Genomic DNA, 19,150 nt, shown 5'->3' with positions numbered 1-19,150 from the left:
TTTTGTTGATTTAAACTTTAATTAATTTAGACTTAAGTAGCAATAAACTAATAAATTTTCAGTATTTATAAAGCCTTGCTTACTGCTCCTTGTCTTAGTATTTTAAAAATCAGATGGCCCAGCAGATTGTAAGCAATAGTCAGCCTTTGGTGCTTTCCACTTGCTAGAACATTTCGGTCTAATATATATATATATTTTTTATTTCAGGTCAGGAAATGTTAAATAAGCGTGCCATAATATATATCTTATTTCAGGTGGGTGTGTCGTTAAATAAGCGTGCAACAGTTAGTTACTGAATTCTTAGATGTACCGATACCTTATGACTAAACAGGATTAATGGGTAAGTATTTGTTTTTTGTAGTGAGTGACTTGAGCAACCCCCCAAACATTTTTTAAGCTTTGTTTTTTCAGAATCAAAACTCCTAAGTTTTCATTTTAAGTTCAGGCTTTGTTTTAATGCATTTGGTTTAAAACCAGTTTTGAGAATTTTGAAAGTTTGCCGGTTATTTTTTTGTCTTCAAAATTGCAGAGGTGAAAATTTAACTTTTCCAGTTTTGAAGATTTCAAGAAATTTTAGGATTTGTTTCAGCTTCAGAACTTTTTGCTTTCAAGCATTTAATTTGTGATCGGAAGCTCAGTGTGTGTGGAAGCTCAGTGTGTGTGGAAGCTCAGTGTGTGTGGAAGCTCAGTGTGTGTGGAAGCTCAGTGTGTGTGGAAGCTCAGTGTGTGTGGAAGCTCAGTGTGTGTGGAAGCTCAGTGTGTGTGGAAGGTAACATTTTAAGATAACATTTTAAAGTTTGTAGACTAAATTTTTTATTAGTGTATTTAAATTTTTAAAATTTACTTAAACTTTGGCCTTATGTGGTTTGATCTTGTAATTTCAGCTAGTTTTGTATTTCATTATTTTAAAGTTTAGTCAAGTCTCTTTTGGAATTTTGAAGTTTTTGAACAGTAACAACTTTTAAAGCTCTTGAGTAATAATTATTTCAGCCAAAGTTTAAGTTTTGCGTCAAAGTTATTCCTTGCCCACTCCCGAGGTCCACCTTTGCCGGGGTGGCGTTGCCATCTGCCAGGCAAAGGTGGACTTGCATGTTGTGCATGGTGACTTGGTCACCATGCACAACAGGGAGTTCAAAAACAAGCATGGTGACTTTGTCACCATGCCCAACAGGAGTTTCAAACCAACCAACTTCTAACTTCGGTTAGAACTGCAGAGTTGATAGTTTTGGTGTATCTAGGACTTAATGGGAAGTTAGATATGGAGCTTGAAATATAGGATAGGATAGGTTAGGGTAAAGAACGTGCTAATTTTATTTAGACGCAGGGTTTAGGATAAATGTAATAGACGCTCAAGTCTATCTCTTAAGGATGCTGGGAATAGACTGGGGTATAAAACGCCATACAGTAGTCAGACCTAGGGAGACATATTTTGACTGTGAAAGTTATTAGAGGGTATTACAGTACTTGAGCCCGTTAAATCACGAGATGCTATTTTGAAGGTTGTATTAGTGCAGCTGAGAATAGGGTAGGGTAACTCTGACATACTTTTATAACTTAGAATTTCATTCCCACTAGTAAATAGGAACTAGACAGGTAATAGGCGGATCTTGATTTTCTACGAGGCCTAGGTCTTGGCATTTTAAAGAATCTTTTACACTGATGTCGTGGACTTTTCAGGTATTACAATAGGCTGGTTAATAGTGGAAATTGTAATTCAAATTTGGGCATTCTTAACGACGTTCCGTCAACGCGCTCAACGCCCCCGCCCTCCCCCGTCTTACGCAGGCTAAACTTTCATGTTGGGAAATCAACAGTTCAGAATGCAATTCATTGCATATTTTCATTGACCCTTACCTTCATCCACCTTTCCTCCCGCGCCGAAGCTTACTTCGTGAACCCTTTTCTTATTCTGAATTCCCCAACTTAATTTTTTGCCCCTTGGGATTGTGCAGTTCCAATTCCCTTAGGATGGATACTAAAGCACGAAAGTTGCCAGATAGCAGTCTTTGCACTGCATGGCACCTTTCATACTTACAGCATTAAAATTGGAAGCGGTTGTTTCAGTGTAGGATTGGTGCCCTATTAAATAAATCTTAAAGGATGGCACTCTTATCCTGGTGTCTTTTTGGGAGTTTGAAGGAACAATGGTGGTAATGTATGGGATTGTTAATGCGGAAGTTGTTGGCAGTTTGAAGTAACAATAATACTAGTACGTGGGATTGTTAATGGGAAAGTTTACTCTCACGTTAAGTATTAAAATTATAATAACCTTAAAACAGCTGCTGGGATTAACTGAACAGGCTATTTTCACTTTTAAGAGGGTATGTTTTGTCATGGAAGCTTTTAGCATGTTCTAAAACGAAACAAACGACTTTTCTTATGCACAGGCTTTTGGTGTAGCTGCAGTAACCATAACATCGACACTAATGCTAGTGGAAAGAAACTCTTTTCGTCAAGACTGAATATCCTGTGAGGATTCGAGGCGCTCTGAATTCGGTTACCCAAACAAGAACTCAACTTATAGCCTAAACGCCACCAATACTAATGGAAAGCAACGCTTTTCGTGAAGACTGAATATCCTGTGAGGATTCGAAGCGCTCTGAATTGTTACCCAGACAACTAGAACTCTACTTGTAGCGTAGACGTCATGCGTGCCCTGTGAGGGTTCGAAGCGCACTAAATTCGGTTACCCAGACAACTAGAAATATATAAACTGACATACTTTGGATATGTAATAGTATTTAGTGTATAAAGACCAACATAACCTTTATTCCATTTCCTTAACCCTAAAATGTCATGTGATGGGGTAGACTGGAATACGCCTTGAAAGAGAAAATGTCCTATGAAATCAAAGGAATGGTACCAACTCTGATTGGTTAGTTAACAGAAGTAAGATGGGGGAAACTGATTTGAGAAATGAAGTAACTGAAATAATGGTGTTTGAGGAGGTTTTAATTTATTAACCTCGAATTTTGGTGCTTACTTGCAATAGTCTATGCTGATACAAAACCTGTTCAGCAAAGTGATATAGTATTTTGACTCCTGATGACAGGAACAGTCAAAGTTTATGAAGATCATTCTTCATGATCTGAAGATCGCATTCGGCTTAGAGCACTTATAAAGGTGACTTGAACGGTAATAGTTAGAAGTGAAAATTCACTTTGACATGAAATACCGCCAAGAAAATATTTTAAGTATCTTGCGGGGTTGAACCGAGTCCAAATTGCTAGGTAAACGTTGTAATTAGTTTGTAAAAAAAAAGTTACGCAGGCAGCAAATTTTCAATAGTGATATTGTAATTTGCCCCCTGAGTGGTTATTGCTTATGCCTATAAATTGTTGAAGTTACTGCGACTGTCGATGGTTACTACAACACAGGCTTTAGCGTTGGACTTGTATGTATCGGGTAAGTGAGGCGATAGAAATGATGGATTTTTGCATAATGCATTAATTAGTTGGTGGCCTTGTCTGGCTCTTAAAGTTTGATTGTTAAAATTGCACAAAGGATTTCGTGAGGATGGGAGTTGTGCTTCTGGTCCTTAGTTTTGCCAATCTCTTGATAATACTTGGTTTTAGAATTGCGGGTGAATTGGGTTCGCTTTAGAATTGAGAGCGCCAGGACAAAAGCTTAGGAAAATCCGTCTTTTATCCAGGCTACGATCCGCAAACTTCGGATAGCTAAGGTTGGCCACCTAATTTTGGCTTTACATATTATGGGTTTTGTTTGTGCACCGCAACGAAACTTCATTCTTTAATATTGTGTATACAAAAAAAAAAAAAAACAGAAAATGTCAAGCACCTTTTTCGTCGGTTTGTTTCTGAGGTATTTCCCTCGGTGGCCGAGTAATGAATAATGCTGATATTACAGTCAGTTATTAACCAGCAAACTACTGAGTTATCCGCCAACCGATACAGAACATGGCCTAAATACTTCTGCCTCTTTTTCCTTACTGATTCGCCCAAATGATTGCTGCGAATATGCAGGATTTTGATACTTTTGTCGCCCAAACGACATAATGAATAGTCGCCAAAATATGTTGACTATTGCCCAAATTCGCCCAAATGAAATGCGCCCGAAAAAAGGTCACATTAAGTTATGGTGGACGGTAATAAAATCACAGGAATGAAGTCCCAAAAAAGTCGTAATTTTAGCAAGAAAAGTTCAGTTTTGTGGTAAAAATCAGATCATATATTAGTTAAACTTTTTTTATATTTTTTCTCTAAATGTTCTGATGGGTAAAACAAATACAAAGAATAGAGTAAAATCATAGGATTACATCCCAGATAAATAATATCCATGAAGCAGAAAAATATTGCAATGGTATACTTGATAATTACTGCAAATGAAAGCTGATGACTTGCGATGCACCAAAACCAATGATAATAAAATAGAAAACATTTATTTTGTGGATGAAACCTTTTAAGAACACTCGGAAACCACAGTCTCCTACCCACCTATAGGTCGTGCTCAGAGTTTATGAGCGGGGCCTTTCTGGACGGCGGGCAACGCCAACTATCATGTGACGTCAGAAGCGGGCAAAGTTCTGCCTTTGCTCGCTGTTTCTCCGCTTCTGACGTCACATCGGACAAATTTCGTCGTACAAAGCTCGATGGTGTGAAATTCCTAGAAGCATGGAAGTACACACGAATCTATATTCAGCCTCAAGGCAGGGTTATGCGGAACTGTTTGTCGTCACTTATTGTTTATGAATTCAGCAACGGACAGCAGTAAGGGTTTTTATTTACAGCGAGCAAATTCACCTGTATACAAAAAATGAGTTGTTTACAAAACGCGGTGGTCTTATATGAGCCTATAATTGATGTCCATACTCGTCCACCCGGATGCGCTATTTAATCCCCTCTGCTGTCTAGGTCTAGTAAGAACAGTAAGGAACTGTAGCTTGCTTTTGCTGTGTACGTACATCCCTGAGATAATGAAAATGAAGATAATCACATGACTATACTGATACTTTTAGTACATGTCGCTTTATTCCAGACGTATACTCGGAAACCACAATCTCCGACCCACCTAGGTTGTGCTCCGAGTTTATGAGCGGGGTCCTTCTGGACAGATTCAGAGATTTTACCCTTCCCGCCCCCTCCCAATTTCCTAACTACAACGCGGCAGTTTCGGCATTTTTTTCTTTTTCGATGTTATACAGGTTGTAGAATTCAACACAATGTTGTCTATATTATCATACCATGACTGCTTTGCATTATATGCAGCAAAATCATTAAAAAAAAACCCTAAACAAAATCCGTTAGGCCCTGTCCACACTAGCGGGCACTGCCCGACGGGCAAACACTGTTCCCGTAACCGTTCCACTATACTGACCGACCGAGTATGGAGCCAGAACGATGCGATTGTCTGGTAACACTGCTGGGCATGCCCGTCAGGCCCTTCCAGCTGTTTATATTTTCTCTGGCTCTCGAAGCAGTGTTACCAGACAATCGCATCGTTCTGGCTCCATACTCGGTCGGTCAGTATAGTGGAACGGTTACGGGAACAGTGTTTGCCCGTCGGGCAGTGCCCGCTAGTGTGGACAGGGCCTAACGGATTTTGTTTAGGGTTTTTATTTAATGATTTTGCTGCATATAATGCAAAGCAGTCATGGTATGATAATATAGACAACATTGTGTTGAATTCTACAACCTGTATAACATCGAAACGAAGAAAAAATGCCGAAACTGCCGCGTTGTAGTTAGGAAATTGGGAGGGGGCGGGAAGGGTAAAATCTCTGAATCTGTCCAGAAGGGCCCCGCTCATAAACTCGGAGCACGACCTAGGTGGGTCGGAGATTGTGGTTTCCGAGTATACGTCTGGAATAAAGCGACATGTACTAAAAGTATCAGTATAGTCATGTGATTATCTTCATTTTCATTATCTCAGGGATGTACGTACACAGCAAAAGCAAGCTACAGTTCCTTACTGTTCTTACTAGACCTAGACAGCAGAGGGGATTAAATAGCGCATCCAGGTGGACGAGTATGGACATCAATTATAGGCTCATATAAGACCACCGCGTTTTGTAAACAACTCATTTTTTGTATACAGGTGAATTTGCTCGCTGTAAATAAAAACCCTTACTGCTGTCCGTTGCTGAATTCATAAACAATAAGTGACGACAAATAGTTCCGCATAACCCTGCCTTGAGGCTGAATATAGATTCGTGTGTACTTCCATGCTTTTAGGAATTAAACACCATTAGCTATATGTAAATGTGTATTAGTCACTATTGTAAAAATACTGATAGTTGTTTACACGATAGGCAGAAAAAGTCAAGTATTTCTACTGGAATAGGTTTAGCTTTGTATTGAAACATGATTATATGGGAGTCACTTGTCAAGTGTTTGTCCCAAGATAGACCAATCTTTCCTTAGCTATGATGTTAATAATAATTATAATAATAATAATAATAATTATTATTAAGAATGTTTTGAAGTTCAAAATACACACACACACATGTATATATAACGGAGCTAGCGTAAGACCTTCCCTTGGGACAAAAAAACAATGTTGAAAATTCGAGAACAAGTCAGTCGGTCCCAAATGGGCTAATCCGTTAAATATTTTCACATGCAATGCCATAATACATATACAATGCTGTCAATATGTAAAAGTCATGTATTACCAGTTAATAACATTTAAAATATTTATTACTTTAATTGGTTATGACTTAAATTATGACTGACTTAATTGTTTTTGATTACCTGACATCTTTCCCAGCCAAAATTGTGAATTTTTCCCTGTGACTTTATTACCGGTCACCACAAAATGTGACTTTTTTCCCTGTGACTTTTTATCCTAGCCAAAATTACGGCTTTTTTCTGTGACTTTTTTCCTGTGACTTCATTACCGGCCACCGTTTAACCAAGTGAAGGGTAAACTATTTAAAATTTCGCGTAAGTGAACACACGAGGACATAAAAGTTCGTAGAAGCGAATTTACAAAGGGACCTTTTAGTATGTAACCATATTACTAAGGTGGGGAAATGTGTTATATACAGTGTATTTGTGTGTGTGCGCGTATGATGGGGAATGTGACTGGGGAGGGATTTGGGGTTAGTATAATGCTTAGTTACTTAGGCCCAGCGTTCGACTCTCCGAGCCGCCAAAGAGTAATTAGAGGAATTTATTTCTGGTGATAGAAATTCATTTCTCGTCATAATGTGGTTCGGATTCCACAATAAGCTGTAGGTCCCGTTGCTAGGTAGCCAGTAGGTTCTTAGCCACGTAAAAATAAGTCTAATCCTTCGGGCCAGCCCTAGGAGAGCTGTTAACCAGCTCAGTGGTCTGGTTAAACTAAGATATACTTAGGGGGTGGCTAATTATGTACATTATTTTTTTACATAATATAATTACATTGGGTAACTACATTATTACATTAGTTTTGCATTGTTTCTTGTTCTTATGTGTCTCATAAATTTATTGATTTCTTCTGATGTATTTGGTTGGTGATTATTATGGGAGTGACCTTGACCTTGCGTGTACAACGTAAAACGTCGTACAATGGTTTGGAAATAAATACTGCTGTACTTTGTTATGGACTCATCACAATGAAAAGCTAGAATTTTTTTTTAATCTGATGCGGCCTGCAACCAGTTTCGCCCACATACCCACGAGAACACGCGCGCGCGCACACACACATATATACATACAATGGTTAATAATCTGTGTTGAACATATCGAAATGAACTATAATTATCCATAGCAACGTAGAGTGTAGAGGACTGAAGACCACGAGGTGAATGACAGCAAGCGTCCAGGGAATAGTGACCCAGATTAGGAATGGGGAACTTTTTGTAGTCAAAAACAACCTTGATAATGCTACCTGGAATTTGGGTGCGCCGATCAGCCGGACCTTGAGTTTACAAGTGAAAAGGTGCGTTTACACTTGTCCACTCACTATACATCTCCCAGGCAGCACTTCCTTCCTCTCTAATTGCATGTAAAACGAATGAACCAGGTGTAATACTATGCAGTACCTGTATGTCTGGAATCAAATTGATCCAACTGTTATGTGGCTCTTTTAGGCGTGAACTGCCTATAGGATTACAGAAAAGATTATGGACTGCAAAAAAATATGAAGCGCTGACTGTGTGAGATGTTGTAGTGAGTGGGCAAGTGTGAAAGCACCTTTTCACTTGTAGACTAAACGTCCAGCGGATCAGCACACCTGAATTCCAGATGGGATTGTAAAGGTTGATTTTGACCACAAGGATTTCCCCATTCCTAGTCTGGGTCACTATTCCTTGGATTGGACAACTGCCGTCATTTTCCTAGTGGTCTTGAGTCCTCTACACTCTATAATTATAGTTCATAACCCGTGAACTATTTATTTGCACAGTTTTATATATATATATATATATATATATATATATATATATATATATATATATGTGTGTGTGTGTGTGTGTTTGTGTATATATGTATATTTATTTATTGTATGTGTGTTTGTGGGTGCGTATGTATCTTTAGACATAGAGATTGGGCGAAATGGATTGCACGACGCAGTGGATTAGCAAAATCTTCAGCTTTTCATTTTGATGAGTCAGTAATATAGAAGTAATTATTCCCAGACATTTGTATGACGTTTTACGTTGTACACTTTTGTTTCAGTTATATCTTTTATACTTTACAAAAATAAAATTAAATTTATTCCCTCTAGTCGGCAATGAATTAAAATAATTCGATAATGAAGAAGAGTTTGTATGTATCTTGTCAATGGATGACACGCATTTTCGTCAAGCAATAGGAATCGGACGAGGCGTTTACCTTGGTCCATAATAGCCTCGTTATCATATATATTTCATGACGGCCATCTTGAAAAAAAAAAAAAAAAATATATATATATATATATATATATATATATATATATATATATATAATATATATATATATATATATAATTATATAATTTCACGTATTTTCATTCATCCCTCTTATTCCGCCAGATAAGAAATCGAAATTTCTGAATAAAAGCGCTTCACAGTTAACTTCTTGGCTAGCTTTAGTGGCGGGAAGGAAGATGTTTGCCCAGAATTTGAACTCACGTAGACCAATGATACACCTTAGCTTTTCCCCTTTGCCCCCATCACGTGATTTGTAGGTGTGGCCAGTCTGTTAGCGCGTAGGGACGAAAACAGGCTGTAAGGTAGACTAGGGGCTTAACCCTCAAGTCCCTAACCATAAGACCTATTTTCCATACCCCCTTTTGCTGGCTGTGTGACTTTTTGCGGATGACTGATGCCCGGAGACCCGAAGCCGGCACAAAAAGGGGGTGTCTTGGACTCGAAACCACACCACATTCCGTACCTAGCTAGCAATGCATGCAGTCGCACCTTCCATCCTTCTTCCACTGGTGGCGGCTAATGAATCCGGACGGCCAAGCCCCATATGTTCAGAGCTCAAAACATCAACAGGCATAAGGAGTCCTGCTACTCCCCCGCTCAGTCGACCCCACCTTGTGAATCAAAATCATCTTAGGAGTACTGCCATTTTGATAATGAAGAAAGTCTGGATAGCAGTCCCCCCATTGTGCACAAGAGCCAGTTAACTGAGATTAATTCGAGCCTCGTGACGCTTCCTAATTAGAGACGTGCTGCTCACGTCCTCGTAATTTCCATTTTTTTAATTTTGATTGCATGCTGGAGCCGAAGTTCCAGATTCATTTTTTGATTGCTTCATATGTAAATGGATTCGTTGTAACGTAACCAGTGACTGATATCCCGTGGCGACATTCCATTCTCTGATTCAGTTGTTGAAAATAAGGTAGGTCAACACCCATCCCTTACATTTTGGTGTTCTCCGTTGGCCGTTCTGGCAGTAAATAAATAAATAAAAAAACCCTTGTATTCCTCCAACGGGACCCAATCTGTAAGGATATATATATATATATATATATATATATATATATATATATATATATATATATATATATATATATATATATATATATATATAATGTGTGTGTGTACTTAGGTTATACATGTACATACATATATATATGTTTGTGTATGCGTGTGCAGGTTCGCACGTCTATGTAGGCATATATATATATATATATTATATATATATATATATATATATATATATATATATATATATATATATATATATATATATATATATATATATATATATATATATATATGTATATATATATGAAGGAAATAAAACACTGTGCCAGAGGCGTCTCCTCTTGTGTTACCTATGAAATTCTCTACTACGTGTTGAAGATGGACATTAGACAATTACGAATGGTCACACTTATTACACATTCACTTCTTTTCTTTTGCATAAGAACGATTATTACGTAAATACTTATTAACTACATATTTTATAATAAGCACTCGCTTATAATTTACTTGCGATTTGTAAATATATTATGATTGTACAGATGTTATCAATGAAACACATTCAGTTATAGATGACAAGTTTCATTTGTTTATATAAATAGTAGTCAGTACATGAACCCTTCAAAAAACCGATGGACAGAGAAGTAAATATTACTGAAACCAAAATGCTGATGTTGACGCCCTTCTGACTGATATAACCCTACTCATTTTCCCATAATCTAGACTCGTTCATACAGTGTGGATACTTTTGCCCTTGCATTTCGAGTACGTGGACATAAACACGTGACATGCGCGCGCACATATATATGTGTGTGTGTGTGCGCGCGAATCCATATACCCACCCTGCATACCCCACTGACCAACTTTGATAGCAAATGTGAGATGTGTGTATATATATATATATATATATATATATATATATATATATATATATATATATATATATATTCTTACGTATGGGGGTCCTTTGGAGAAGGAACTATGAGGATTTTTTACTTAGGACTGCCTTAGAGGCCAAAGGGAGCACCCATACGTAATCAAATGGGAAGAAAATGCAGGACTTACCTTGATTTTACCATTAATTAAGTTACGAATGGGAAGGTCGCCAATTGGAATTAGAACTCTCTCTACCTTAGATGCATTTATTTACAGAAAGAAAGCAAGGCAGATCTGATACAGGCTGATGATACAGCATTTAAGATCACAAAATAAAAAAGAAAAGGGTTAAGTCCCAGGGTGAATGCAATCGATTTCTGCAAAGAATGATCTTGTATGCAGCGGATGCGGCTGCCAGTCTGCGGACCAGGGAATGCTCGCGATATCGTAATGGCAGTCTTTCAAGGGGATCTGAGAGCTCTTCGTTGGGTTAGTCGTTAGAGCTGTGGACTGTCACTCGATGGGCCGGAGTTCAATTCCCCGGCCGGCTGATGAAGAGTTAGAGGAATTTATTTCTGGTGATAGAAATTCATTTCTCGGTATAATGTGGTTCGGATTCCACAATAAGCTGTAGGTCCCGTTGCTAAGTAACCAGTCGGTTTTTAGCCACGTAAAATAAGTCTAATCCTTCGGGCCAGCCCTAGAGAGCTGTTAATCAGCTCAGTGGTCTGGTAAAACTAAGGTATACTTAACTTTTTTCAAGGGGATCTGAGGCGCAGGCTAGCGAAACTGGACCGGTATATTCGATCTCCTGGTAGAGAATTTCAGAATTAGCATACACTTTTATACAAAATCAGTTCTCTCTCGTTACTAAACAATTATAAGTAAGAAGGTGAAACATCTCGTAGGAAATTCAACCTTGAATCATTTTCAGGATATGGAATAGAATGATCAGTCATGTGGGTTTGTTTTTTACGGAAATTATCATTATCTGAAACCTGAAAGAGAAAGAAAAACTTCAGCTTATTTTATAAAGGATCAAGGATCATTGAGAATTCTACAAGCAGGTTCATTGAAACAATTTCCATAACTTAAAACAAGAAAAGAAAAATTTAAGTATACTTTCATAAGTATTTTATAAGGCAACAGCTCCTCGTACAAACTCTGTAATGTTTTTCATTTGACATTCAATAGGTGGCGCAGCGGAAAAGACCCGTGAATTCAACTTCCAGGAAACTGTAGTCGAAAGATCCAGAAGTTTCCTTCTCATACCACTGCATTGTCCCTTTTCACAAAAGTATAACTCATTTCCACATGCTCACCATTTCCTGGATGAGATTCCGTCCAGATAATTGCCGCGTCCATGGCAGGTCCACGGAGCGAGATGACACGCCAGTACAGAGACCTCGACATGACCGAAGTAATAGGGATTTGATAAACAAGAAAATGGCGTTTCGTTCCCCTGCCTGTTCTTCCTCCCGAGCTTTCGGCTGACTTGCGTCATTTCCCTCAAGGACAAAAAAGGACGAGGCGGGGCCGACTGAAGGAACCGAGAAACTTCTTTTACCTTGTGAACATATTGTTTGCGGTTTCAGAGTAGACCGAGGTTTTTTTTTTTAACCTGGGGAAATTACGGTATGTAATATTCTCTGTGGAAGTGAGATGGGAAAGTTTTGTGCAAAGTGCAGTGATACATGGTTTTAAAACTGAAGCTATTCTCAGCTCATACTTTTCATGAGTACTCAGCAACATAATTTATGTGAAAAGGTGTCCAGACAGGTTTGTGATATTGTTCTGCTTGGAAATGTTGAACTGGCTGTAGTTTCGAAAGTAAAGATGAACATTTTAGAACAAACTACTGTTAGAAAACGCTAGTGCGCAAAAAGGTATATCACGCAGCCCCTTTTTAACACGGAAAAACCACCTTCAGCCTCAGTTGCTGAAAAACGGCAGATATATCCACAGCTTGCGCGGCTTCATTTAACTACTCAGAAGGCGGCATCTTACACTACTGCGCGTCTCACCCATATTCATAGACGCACTCGCCTTTTCTATAGATGAAGGTCCCTTCCGTTCCAACACCCCTTCCATTCTATCTGTCTCCCCCTATCGTCCTTCCCCAGAAGGCTTCCGAATGATAAACCCCCTTAATCTTTACCACAAGCATTCTCACATTGACGCTGTTCCCTTCAACTCTTAATTTATTCAGATTGCATCATATTATCTTGTTTCGTCGACATTCACCAAAAGTCCTCAGATTCAAACGCATCCATCGCAGCAACTATACTCACTTCAGACGTCGGTGGCAGTTAACCATTGTCTTAGCATTCAGTCCCACCAGAAGGCTACAACTTTTTCCCCTGAAATTTGGTAGATTGCCATACTCGTTTCTGCTGTGAGACTGATACTGTTATGCTTAATGTTTAGGAAATTCATTACATGACACATTTTCTTAAACACCCGAAAAAAATCACCAACATATCTTTTGTATAACTAGAGGTTTAAGGTCACAGTCAGTCAACCATTTTTCTTCCTGAAAGCTTACAAAAATATTTGCTATTCGGTCCGACAAAGGACGGCCCAGGCCAGATCCCACACGCTGTATATACAGTATGTATGAAGTTCTCTCCAATAAATACAAATTTATATTCGCTGATACACAGTTTGAATAGTTTTTAAAGATCCCATCACTCCAGTTTCAGATCATTTTCATTATCATATAGAGATTTATTTACCTCATACATTGTGTCTTCTATAGGAACATTTATGAAAAGAAATGTAATGTTAGAATCTTCATGTGCTGAATCTGGAGGAAAATTTCGCTTGTGCACACTGCTCTGAAAATCAGAAGAAGAATATTTTGCAGAGCACCCATTTATACATATTATGTCATGTGTTGAAAATCCTACGGTATTTAGACCTACATAGTCAGCATAGAAGTGTCATTTTGAAAGTAGATAATGAATTCTTGCCCAGATTCACTTTTTTTTTTTTTTTTTTTTTTTTTTCATGGGTATCTTATTCATCTTGCACACCACTGCGACTGACTTTTATATAGTTTAGGATACTTTTCTTCGATAAACCATGCAATATATATATATATATATATATATATATATATATATATATATATATATATATATATATATATATATATATATCAGATACGTATGCAACTGCGGTAATATCAGTGCCCTCTTAACGTCTCGAATTCTTCGTATCTTTTCAGATACGCTTATCACTAGGTAGGCAACGTGAACTCGTTCTGAAACTTTAGATGCGGGTTCGAATTCTGCTACCGGACGTCAGAATTACTTCACAGTCTTGCATTTGGACCTAAGGATTTGTAGTGACCGACGTATCTAAGAAGTGTGAAGAATTCTTGAAGTTAAGGTGGCATTGTTGTTATTACAATTACAAAGGATATATATGTATATATATATATATATATATATATATATATATATATATATATATATATGCAGGGTATGTGTATATATATATATATATATATATATATATATAAGTTAAGTATATCTTAGTTTAACCAGACCACTGAGCTGGTTAACAGCTCTCCTAGGGCTGGCCCGAAGGATTAGACTTATTTTTGTATGTATGTATGTATGTATGTATATGTATATATGTGTGAGTGTGTGTATAGATAACCTAATTATCCTAACATTGTGGAAGAATTTTGTAACTATTTTGATTCTCTCTCTCTCTCTCTCTCTCTCTCTCTCTCTCTCTCTCTCTCTCTCTCTCTCTCTCTCTCTCTCTCTCTCTCTCTCTCTCTCTATATATATATATATATATATATATATATATATATATATATATATATATATATATATATATATATATATATATATATATATGCATACAGAGAGAGAGAGAGAGAGAGAGAGAGAGAGAGAGAGAGAGAGAGAGAGAGAGAGAGAGAGAGAGAGAGAGAGAAACAAAATAGTTACAAAATTCTTCCACAATGTTAAGATAATTATTCCCGACAGATGTGGGCGCATAAACCAAAAGCATCAGCGAAGTCAAAACCAATCCAAAGCGAAGCAATTACGGCGGGACATCCAAATATTTGGTCCCCCGTCGCCCTTCAAGTCAGCCTGCTGCATGTTGCCTCTGCCTCTGCCCTCGGAGCCTTCAAAGGACCACACCGCCCGAACGCGAAACCTCTTGTTTCTTATTATGACGCAAATGAGTCCCCTCGTTGCTTGTTCATGGGCCAGAATGGCCTGTAACGCCCGCGGGGCAATTTGCAAATGTTTGCTTCGACGCACCGGCTCCTCTCGGGCTGAAAATCACGCCCTGCGCAGATGTGCCAACAGCCAGGGGAAGAGAATTTGCGCCTCGGCAGTCCGCTTGGAGTCATCGCGTTTTAAATGGGCAATATTTCTTTTTCTTTATGTGGATCTCTCCTAGATAGTGACCCCAACACAGTTCGGGGGTCGTTATGTAGGGCCATATTTCTTGGGGTCATTATCTTTATGATATTTACAGTCTTTTGTTAATGTTTTTACGGTCTATCAAGGGTCTAGTACTAAACACGCCTCAAAAGTGATAGGCTACATACCGGGTTAAAACCCTTTGGGGTCACTGTCTAGGAAAGATCCCTTTATTTTTATGAGTGATAAAATCTCATCTTCTCATTAAATGATGATCTATTGTCAGAAGGGATAGTCATATTGATTTCTCTCTGAATGATTGTCATCTGCATCTGTTCTCAGCAACCTCGTGCACTATATGAGAGAATTAACATTAAACAACGCCTTACTTTCCGAAGCAGTCTAGTAAGTTAGACTTGAGTTTTTTTTGGAGAATTTTTGCTAAGTATCACTTGGACGGTATCCTGAGGAGCGTTTGCAGTTTTTGAAAGGTTCTGCGAGTCATATCGTTGTATGGAATTGTCAAAATGGAAAGGCGCTTGATCAGTACCAGGCCCCCGGGCGAATTTCTCACGGCTGAAACTTCTAGAATGTGAAGGCTATTCACACATTCGCTTTCACATCTTGAACCCATCTATGTAAGACCTCCATAACACGGGATACGCGATTGGCTCCGCCCATTCGGCTGAGTCCTGCCTACATCACATGACGAAACTCCACCTATACTTTTGATCCGGGGCGCGCGGTACCGCCTCCCTTCTTACGTCACGGGGCGTGGTCTCGCTCCCTGCAACTGACGTGTGGTAGTCGCTCCGCCCCCTGCGACAGTCAGGTGTTGGGTGTGTTTGCTGTCGTGAGTCTGGACAATGTCATCAGGGTGTGAGGGTGGATGGCCGGGTTACCCTGGTTATTGCTACCCGCCGCCACCACCGCCTCAGTGGACGCCGCATCATCACCACCACCATCACCATCATCATGCTCCTCACCACCATTACCATCACCACGCACAAGATCTGTGCGCGCCTCAGCCGCCTGCGCCTCCTGGCCCCTTCACCTGTGCCGACGGGAGCACTCTGCCGCCGTGCCCTCCTCACTACTGGGACGGAGACGAACTCATAGACGCCTACGGGCGCGTCGTAAGACGAAAGACGTCCGCCAACAAGAAGGAGCGCCGACGGACGCAGAGTATCAACAACGCCTTCGCGGAGCTGCGGGAGTGCATCCCCAACGTCCCCGCCGACACCAAACTCTCCAAGATCAAGACCCTGAGGCTGGCCACGTCCTACATCGCCTACCTGATGGAGGTCCTGCACAGTGAGGACCCACAGCAGGCGCAGCAGCAACAGCCGCCACAGCCCTTCAGGATCGATGCGCAGCCCTCGTCAACCAGCGAAAGGACGACCGTGCAGGCCCATGGCCTAACTCATCTGGAGAAGGTAAGCCTTTCGTTCAACCGTCTTCCTTTCGGCCACTGAACACTTAATTCCCCGGCCACACTGCACTTTCCGAAGTGGCTGCTTGCCCCCTGTGAAAATAATCGTTGATTGAGTGTCAGATTTTGATTTTTAATAGCCCCGTCCACTATGATGCAAGGTACCCGATCTAAGTTAACTCAGAAAACAATTTTGCCTAATCGAATTTCGGATGGTTTAATTATTTTCCAACTGGTGTAGACGTAGATTTCAAAATGACAGGCCAGCGCAGGCTTTGTTTTTAAGGCAGCCCGTGAAATTGCAATCTAACCTAGATTCAGAAAGAGGCTCAGAATACTATGTTTTTCAACGCTATGAAATGTAAATGAGGTTCGGCTTTTCGAAGGAAAAAGCATCAGCGGTAGGTTGATAAATTGTCTGTTAAACGTCGAATGCATAATATTAAACAAAGTATGCTTTGTTTCCCCTCTAAGAGCAGCGTATGATTTGAAAAGACAGAGTACCTTCTATGCTTATTCGTGCCGTTTACCTAATCTAAGATTCCAGCGTGAATAACGAATGGATGTGGAGTTTTATGTGCAGTCGCAGAAGATTAGAAAAGGGTTTATCTATGTTCTGAATGTCGGCTCATTTTCTGTAACTATATTCTGGATGTCAGGTCATTTTCTGTAACTATATTCTGGATGTCAGGTCATTTTCTGTAACTGTATTCTGGATGTCAGGTCATTTTCTGTAACTGTAACTGGGTGTCAGGTAATTTTCTGTAACTATATTCTGGATGTCAGGTTATTTTCTGTAACTATATTCTGGATGTCAGGTCATTTTCTGTAACTATATTCTGGATATCAGGTCATTTTCTGTAACTGTATTCTGGATGTCAGGTCATTTTCTGTAACTGTATTCTGGATGTCAGGTCATTTTCTCTAACTATATTCTGGATGCCATGTCATTTTCTGTAACTATGTTCTGGATGTCAGTCGTTTTCTGTAACTATATTCTGGTGTCAGGTCATTTTCTGTAACTATATTCTGGATGTCGGGTCATTTTCTGTAACTATATTCTGGATGTCAGGTCATTTTCTGTAACTGTATTCTGGATGTCATGTCATTTTCTGTAACTACATTCTGGATGTCAGGTCGTTTTCTGTAACTGTATTCTGGATGTCATGTCATTTTCTGTAACTATGTTCTGAATGTCGGCTCATTTTCTGTAACTGTATTCTGGATGTCAGGTCATTTTCTGTAACTGTATTCTGGATGTCAGGTCATTTTCTGTAACTGTATTCTGGATGTCAGGTCATTTTCTGTAACTGTATTCTGGATGTCAGGTCATTTTCTGTAACTGTATTCTGGATGTCGAAGTCATTTTCTGTAACTGTATTCTGGTGTCAGGTCATTTTCTGTAACTATATTCTGGATGTCGAGGCGTTTTCTGTAACTATACTCTGGTGTCAGGTCATTTTATGTAACTATAGTTTGTGACATAAAGCTTGTGGTTCGTTTCCGAAAACCGTAACTGTTTTGTAGACTGGAAGTTTTGCCATCGCTGTCTGAAACTACAGTATATAATACAATAATGACTACTGACGAAAGGGATGGTCAGCGCAAACTGACGTTAGTCCTGTCAAATCTGTAAATCTTACTTTGCGCAAAAGGTCTGATATAAGAGGGCAGCATTGATTGACGAAACGAACACTGAGAATTGTTATTGCATTTACGCTTTTTTGCATACTCAGAATAAAAAATTATGGTGTAAAGGTAAACCACTAAAAAGGATTGCCTAATCAATCCTTTGACCTTACCTGTTGCCGCCACGGGAGGGCTTATCAGTGGCCCGACAGCTCATTCTTTCCTCTGTGAAATGTATGATGGAATGCTCTTTGAAAGCTGCCTCCAAACTCACTCTCGATAATAGTGAACTTCGTGAGATTTTGCCTAAAACTGATTTGAGAATTTCAAGGAAACCTGTTGCTAGAATTTTATGTGACTGGCATATTTTCGTTTTGAAAAAAGGAACTATGTATTTACGATCTACCCGAGAGAGAAAGTAGACACATATTACAGATTAATGCAAGAGCATTAGTAGAATAGTTGTAACTATTGCAGATGAAATAACTTACAATAAAAATGAGTACAATAACAACTCATAGCAATAATACGACTGCCCCAATAACAGGTTATCGGGTAAAGAATCACTTGAGGCAACCTTCAGATAGAAAAAGGACCACCGACATTCCGCCTTTTGCCCGAGAACAAATGAAGATCTGCCTGTCAGTAATATTTGCGGTGTATCCATTTGCGCCTAATGTCCGCTTGCGGTTTTCGCTTTGTGGTTCGATCGTGTCCGCCAGAGAGATGTAACCGCGGGTAAGGCCTTGCGGTCGGTCGCCCACAAGAAGCATCAGCGTCCAATTCGTAAGATCATCGCCTGAGCGGAAAGGCATCGTCCCCTAAGCACCGACCACCAAATTCGAATCCACGGTTACTCAGTCTGGTTTAACTCTTTCGTTGGATGTCCTACACTGATTCCGTGGGTTGACTAGTTCACTGAAGCAGTGTGCGTTGAAGCACGTCATTTGTGTGCAGAATGCC

At 39.4% G+C, this 19,150-nt stretch overlaps 1 protein-coding gene across 6 annotated transcripts in view; it reads left to right on the top strand.

The window, feature by feature from the left end:
- Positions 1 to 19,150, top strand: part of LOC136848849 (heart- and neural crest derivatives-expressed protein 1-like) — a 50,531-nt gene that overhangs the window by 18,247 nt on the left and 13,134 nt on the right. For 3 of the 6 annotated variants that reach the window (XR_010856156.1, XR_010856155.1, XR_010856154.1), the window contains exons 2-3: positions 255 to 340; positions 2,388 to 2,765. Coding sequence is in view for 1 of the 6 variants with exons in the window: in XM_067121646.1 (XP_066977747.1) it covers positions 15,993 to 16,562 (570 nt within the window). In the remaining 5 variants the exon portion in view is untranslated. Of the gene's footprint in view, positions 1 to 254; positions 341 to 589; positions 689 to 2,387; positions 2,766 to 15,950; positions 16,563 to 19,150 lie in introns of those variants that run through there. The other 3 variants (XR_010856157.1, XR_010856158.1, XM_067121646.1) reach the window with 3 other exon arrangements.

Source organism: Macrobrachium rosenbergii, chromosome 19 (assembly GCF_040412425.1).
Source record: "Macrobrachium rosenbergii isolate ZJJX-2024 chromosome 19, ASM4041242v1, whole genome shotgun sequence".
NCBI lineage: Eukaryota > Metazoa > Arthropoda > Malacostraca > Decapoda > Palaemonidae > Macrobrachium > Macrobrachium rosenbergii.
Note: the sequence above shows the minus strand (reverse complement) of the source record. Positions and strands in the feature narration are given on the sequence as shown.